This window comes from Vicia villosa, linkage group LG7 (genome assembly GCF_029867415.1).
Source record: "Vicia villosa cultivar HV-30 ecotype Madison, WI linkage group LG7, Vvil1.0, whole genome shotgun sequence".
NCBI classification, from domain to species: Eukaryota; Viridiplantae; Streptophyta; class Magnoliopsida; order Fabales; family Fabaceae; genus Vicia; species Vicia villosa.
In genome coordinates, this window is record NC_081186.1 from 95,463,221 (window position 1) to 95,470,200 (window position 6,980).

General features: G+C 34.3%; 1 protein-coding gene across 1 annotated transcript; it reads left to right on the forward strand.

Moving 5' to 3' along the window:
- The first annotated feature begins 871 nt into the window (after positions 1-871).
- On the forward strand, positions 872-6,704 carry LOC131615979 (abscisic-aldehyde oxidase-like). The gene is made up of 10 exons (XM_058887181.1): positions 872-1,179; positions 1,424-3,112; positions 3,269-3,528; positions 3,694-3,906; positions 4,032-4,250; positions 4,384-5,349; positions 5,428-5,523; positions 5,667-5,765; positions 5,881-6,070; positions 6,261-6,704. Exons 1-10 carry the CDS (start codon positions 1,026-1,028, stop codon positions 6,476-6,478), a joined length of 4,104 nt encoding a protein of 1,367 aa, XP_058743164.1. The 5' UTR covers positions 872-1,025; the 3' UTR covers positions 6,479-6,704.
- The last annotated feature ends 276 nt before the right edge of the window (positions 6,705-6,980 follow it).

Sequence of the window (6,980 nt, forward strand, 5' to 3'; positions counted from 1 at the left end):
AAATAGTTGTGAGTACATGGTATTGGCATGCTGTAGGATATAACTCTAAAAAGAGTAGAGATTTTTACTCTTGGTTTAGAAGTCCTTTGGATTTTGTTTAAAATTGTATCTGTTGTAAAAGGCTGAGTACATATTGTACTCTTTTTTAATATATCCCATAGCTTATCAAAAAAAAAAAAAAAACTTTGAAAAGTCAAATAATTCCAAAATTAGTTTATTTTGGTAAAATTTTAACTTCCATTGAGAAGGTAAAAAAACAAAAAACTAATCATCAATAAATTGTCTTATTAGCACCATGCACTAACTTATGATTTTGTTATAAGTCGCTTCGAGAAAAGAATATGTACCAACTTATAAATTGTGTTACAATATCAATTAATTAATTTTTTTTTAATTTTATCTTTAAGAATTTATTATAGTTTGATGTTTTAATTCTTTAAATTTATCTTTCTCATATATCAATGAAGTACCACTTTATAAACTTCTTTATAAGTTCAAAACGATTTATAATTAAAAGAATGGGAAGGAGTATGCAAATGTTTTCAAGTGACTTATACCTTATCCGCAAATACCACAACAAGGTTTTTATGCAACAAATCAAGAAATCCTAAAAATAACTAAGTGCTTAACTATATTTCTTCATCTATGGCCCATATGTGAATGCAAAGTCAAGTTTGTTAACTAAGCCTTCATTCTTTGAGTACGAACTTATTTCATGTTTTCAGAAACTCTGATCAAAATGATAACGATATATATATATATATATATATATATATATATATATATATATATATATATATATATATATATATATATATATATATATATACTGGTTCACGTAGCACTCATAGCCCCCACATTTCTACAATATTTAGTATTACTTTTATTTTAAAATACGAAAAAAAATCAAACTTTTTGTTGAAAAAAAATGAAGAAAAGCCATAACCAGTAATAAAGGAAACACAGAAATAGATAAGAGTTTTTGAAGTTGCATCTGTCTGAAATTGAAAATCAGTTATTGAAGTATGGATGTGAAGATGAGTGAGAATCAAACAAGTTTGGTTTTCGTTATCAATGGCGAAAAGTTTGAGTTATCCAAAGTGGAACCATCAACCACTTTGCTTGAATTCTTGCGTACTCAAACTCAATTCAAGAGTGTCAAACTTGGTTGTGGTGAAGGTATGTTCAGTTTTTCTGCTTGCTTTGGATTCTGAATATTTTATTTATATATATTTCAATTAGCTTCTCATTTTATTATTCTCTATGTTTGCCTTGTATTGTTTTTTCAAAGTTTAATCATAAAAAAGTCTAAGGTCCTACGCTGTAGGCCTTCTTGCACACCCTCAAAGACGATGTTGTTTATTGATTCTCTTCTTTCAACTTGGTACTTCATGAATTTCATGATTTGCCATTGTGGTTGCAGGTGGTTGTGGTGCGTGTGTAGTTTTAATATCAAAATATGATCCTTTGCTCGATAGAGTTGATGATTTTACAGCGAGCTCTTGTCTTACGCTACTTTGTAGCATACATGGATGTTCAATAACAACTAGCGAAGGCATTGGAAATACCAAACAAGGATTCCATCCAATTCATCAAAGATTTGCTGGATTCCATGCTTCTCAATGTGGCTACTGTACTCCTGGAATGTGTGTTTCACTCTTCGGCGCTCTTGTCAAGGCCGATAAGAACAATTCTCCAGAGCCACCGGCTGGTTTTTCAAAAATCAATGTTTCTGATGCTGAAAAGTCCATTGCAGGTAACCTCTGTCGATGTACTGGTTACCGACCGATCGCTGATGTCTGTAAAAGTTTTGCAGCCGATGTTGATATGGAGGATCTTGGTTTGAACTCTTTCTGGAGAAAGGGAGATAGCAAGGACGAAAAGATTAGCAGGTTGCCTCGATATGATCATGATCGTGATCACAAGAATATCGAATTTCCAATGTTTTTGAAGGAAATAAATCATGATTTGTTCATAGGTTCCGAAAAACATTATTGGCACAAACCTACTACTTTAGAGGAACTTCAGAGGTTAATTGAAGTAAACCATGGCAACAAAACCAAGATAAAAATTGTTGTTCATAATACTGCTATGGGATATTACAAAGATAGACAAGGTTATGATAAGTATATCGATATAAGTGGAATTTCTGAGCTTCTAAAGATAAAAAAGGATCAATCAGGGATTGAAATTGGAGCAGCAGTGACAATATCTAAAGCCATTGAAGTACTCGGGGAAGAAAACAAAAGTGATTTTAGCTCTGATTTTGTTAAGATACTTGAAAAGATTGCTGATCATATGAACAAAGTTGCTTCAGGGTTTATTCGGAACACAGCAAGTGTTGGAGGCAATTTGGTGATAGCGCAAAAGAGCAAGTTTCCTTCAGATATCGCTACTATACTTCTTGCCGCAGATTCAATGGTTCACATAATGACTGGTCCAAAGTTTGAATGGCTTTCATTGGAGAAGTTTCTAGAGAGACCACCATTGGCTTTTGAAAGTGTGCTTTTAAGCATTAAAATTCCATATTTAGAAACTATTAAAAGTGAATCTTCGGCACCAAGAAGTAGATTCTTCTTTGAAACTTACCGAGCTTCTCCTCGACCGCTTGGAAATGCACTTTCCTACTTAAATGCTGCTTTCCTCGTCCAGGTAACGCCATGCAAGGATAGTGATGAAACCATAATAGATACATGTAGGTTGTCTTTTGGTGGTTTTAAGAATAAGCATGCAATCAGAGCTAAACATATTGAGGATTTCTTAGCAGGAAAGCTATTAAATGTTAGAAACCTGTATGATGCTATTAATTTGCTTAAGGCTTCTACCACTATTATACCTCAAGATGAAACCTCGGAAAGTGCTTACATTTCGAGTTTAGCTGTTGGTTTTCTTTTTCAGTTCTTTAACTCACTCAGTGACAGTTCTGCAAGAATAACCAATGATTATTTAAATGGAAATACTCATTTGCCTTCGGTCAAGGCTTCTGATATAAAAGAGAATCAGAATCAGGCTACTTTATTGTCATCCGGAAAGCAAGTAATTGTAGCAGGCAGTGAGTATAGTCCGATTGGCAAGCCAGTCATGAAATCTGGCGCTGCGCTACAAGCTTCAGGTTTGTTTAGAATCAAGTTTTGAAGACAGCAAAGATAAGAAGAATGCTATTCTATCTTGTTTTGATGCCTATCAATCACTACTTTTCATAGTTAATTGATCTTATGTATATATATGCTCAGAAACATGTACTTATTTATGAATAAATCATATATAGGTGAGGCGGTTTTTGTGGATGATATTCCATCACCACCAAATTGCCTACATGGAGCGTATATTTATAGTGAAAAACCATTAGCAAGGATAACAAGTATAAAGCTCAGGCAAGAATTAGAACTTGATGGAGTGAGGGACATCCTTTCAAGTAAAGACATTCCCAATGGTGGGCAGAACCTCGGTGCAAAGCCTACATTTGGTAGAGAACCTTTATTTGCCGAAGATATTGCTAGATGTGTTGGCGAACGTCTTGCCTTTGTAGTGAGTTTTTAAATCCTTATGTACAGTTTTCAGTGTGGAAAATAATTCTGATATGTTTTATAAACCTAACTAACCTATATGCTATTTACAACATTAGTTTTCATTTATTTAGAGATTAATTGATACATGTAATACTTCGATTTAATCTTCAAATGACTTCTTCAGGTTGCAGATACTCAGAAACTTGCAGATTTGGCTGCAAATTCAGCTTTGGTTGATTACAGTATTGCAAACCTTGAACCACCTATCCTATGTGTTGAAGATGCTGTTGAAAGATCTAGTTTTTTTGAAGTTCCTCCATATTTACGTCCAAAAAATCAAATTGGTGATATATCAAAAGGAATGGCTGATGCAGATCACAAGATTGTTTCTTCTGAGGTACGCGTGAAAAAAAATGAAATTGTTTGTGGTTCTTGCTATAATATTTAAATTTCCTTCTGAATAATGAATGTTGTTGTTTATTTATCAAACATATTTACTCATCATCTATCAACAAAACACAGATGAAACTTGGATCCCAATACTATTTCTATATGGAGACGCAAACTGCACTCGCTGTACCAGATGAAGACAATTGCATGACTGTATACTTGTCAAGTCAAGGCCCTGAGTTGGCACATACTACTATAGCAAGATGCCTTGGTATTCCTGAAAATAATGTTAGAGTAATTACAAGAAGAGTTGGAGGAGGTTTTGGAGGAAAGGCCAATAAATCTACAGCTGTAAGTTTTTAGTTGCATTTAGAATAATTCTCTATTTAATATCATTGATACATTTTCCTTAGATTATGCAAGTTGATCATTCTAAACTATTCAACTATATTATATGCTTTAATTTTTCCCTTGTCATTTGCAGGGCGCTGTATCTTGTGCACTCGCAGCGCACAAATTACAGCGACCTGTCAGGATGTATCTAAATCGGAAAACCGATATGATAATGGCTGGAGGAAGGCATCCAATGAAGATAACATACAGTGTCGGCTTTAAGAATAATGGGAAGATTACTGCATTACACCTTGAGATATTGGTCAACGCCGGGATTTATCCAGACGTTAGTCCAATAATACCGGGCAACATAGCAGGCTCGCTTAAAAAATATGACTGGGGTGCTCTCTCTTTTGATATTAAGTTATGTAAAACAAATCATCCTAGTAGATCTGCAATGAGGGGCCCGGGGGAAGTGCAGGGATCATTCATTGCAGAAGGTATAATAGAGAAAGTTGCAGCTACACTTTCAATGGAAGTAGATTCTGTCAGAAACATTAATCTTCACACCTACACAAGTCTTAAGGAATTTTATGAGGACTCTTCTGGCGAACTTCTTGAATATACCATGCCTTTAATTTGGAACAAGTTAGCTGTTTCTGCAAACTATGAACTTAGAGTTATCAAAGTGAAAGAGTTTAACAGTATAAACACATGGAAGAAAAGGGGTATATCTCGAATACCGGTTTTCCAAGAGATGAAATTAAGACCAACTCCGGGAAAAGTTAGTATTTTATCGGACGGTTCTGTTGTTGTTGAAGTTGGAGGAATTGAAATTGGTCAGGGTTTATGGACAAAGGTAAAACAAATGGCTGCGTTTGCACTCGGTACAATTCAAAGCGATGGAAGTGAAAGTCTCTTGGATAAAGTAAGGGTTATACAAGCTGATACATTGGGCATGATTCAAGGGGGAATGACTGTTGGTAGCACGACATCAGAGGCAAGTTGTGAAGCTATTAGGCTTAGCTGCAATATCTTAGTTGAAAGACTAAAACCTATCAAGAAGAAGCTCCAAGAGGAAATGAGTTCTATCAAGTGGGAGGATCTTATTCTTCAGGTAGCTACTAGTGTAAAATAAAAGAGATTCTAATTCAATATTTAACTACCGTGTTTCTTACATTTCATTAATTTACAGGCATACACGCAAGCTGTGAATTTATCAGCATCTTCGTATTATGTACCTAGTAATAGTTCCAATAGTTACCTCAATTATGGTGCTGCAATTAGTGAGGTGAATTTGTTTCTTTTGTATATGTCAAATCAAGTGGAATTTTCTTAAATTCATTATAACTTCTCTTTAAGTGATTGTTAAAGTACTCATGTGATGTTGTCACAGAAGCCATATAACTGAAGTATATGAAAATTGTTTCGCAGGTGGAAATAGATCTTCTGACAGGTGAAACAAGATTTCTGCAAACAGATATTATCTATGATTGTGGACAAAGTCTCAACCCTGCTGTGGATTTAGGGCAGGTAATAAACACACACATACATATTGTAAGGTCCTATATGTATTTGATATCATAATCATAGAAATAAAAGAAATTCTGAAAAACTCCTTAGGAAATGACACAATTGCATCTTGCAGATTGAAGGATCTTTCATACAAGGGTTAGGATTTTTCATGCTCGAAGAATATGAAACAAACCTTGATGGTTTGGTGTTGGAAGATGGCACATGGAACTACAAAATCCCAACAATAGACACAATTCCTCAACAGTTTAACATCGAAATTCTCAACAGTGGGCATCACAAACATAGAGTTCTCTCTTCCAAGGGTATGACTTAATACTTTTCCAATATTTATGTATTAAACTATAAGTGTTTGAAACAGAAAAATCATTTCAACTAATTTGAATACATATTTGAGAGTAGAGTTGACAATAGGATTGAGAAATATCAAACTACTATGCTAGTTTGAAAATCTTGGATGAAGAAGTATATAATAATTGATATTTGTTGGTACAGCATCTGGTGAGCCACCCTTGCTTTTAGCAGCTTCGGTTCACTGTGCCACAAGATCAGCTGTCAATGAAGCGAGGAAGCAACTCCTATCATGGAGCAACTTTGACGGATCAGATTCAACATTTCAGTTGGGGGTCCCTGCAACCATGCCTGTAGTAAAGGAACTCAGTGGACTAGACATTGTAGAAAGGTACTTGAAATGGAAAATAGACAGCAAGTAAAAGACATCAATCACACAATAATTGAAAGCAGGCCTATGCTATTAAATGAGACTTGGATGATTTACTCAATAATTGATGTATTGAAAAGAATGTATAGAACAGAAAATGAGGCAGATAAGTTACTCAAACTCGCATAATGTAATAGATGAACAAATATGAGAGGAAAGCTCTTGTACTGTTATATTGAAAATCTTGCCAATGAATAAACTCAACTTGCAATGTGTAATTGAAAGGTATAGTAAAAGCTATGTGAAAATATCATCAATCATTGAAATGTGGCAACACGTTTGATTTAAAGGACATGATCAAACAATTTATACTATCTTATCTTGATGCTTGATTATCAAATAAGTTCTAATAGATTAGTATAAATAGAAAGTTCTAATTCAAATTCTCTGCAAGGATCCTGCATTTTGAATATCTACGGAGGTTTGATTATGATTGGACAATCCAAAAATATAGATTGTTGACAAATAGGCATTTCATATATTTATGGTTTCTG

What these genes read in the sequence shown, in the direction of transcription:
- LOC131615979 (XM_058887181.1), top strand. Translation starts at nt 1,026, where the DNA reads ATGGATGTGAAGATGAGTGAGAATCAAACAAGTTTGGTTTTCGTTATC. An exon ending in GCGAACGTCTTGCCTTTGTA is followed by an intron (nt 3,529 to 3,693) that starts GTGAGTTTTTAA and finishes TGACTTCTTCAG; the next exon opens with GTTGCAGATACTCAGAAACT. An exon ending in ACAAGATTGTTTCTTCTGAG is followed by an intron (nt 3,907 to 4,031) that starts GTACGCGTGAAA and finishes AACAAAACACAG; the next exon opens with ATGAAACTTGGATCCCAATA.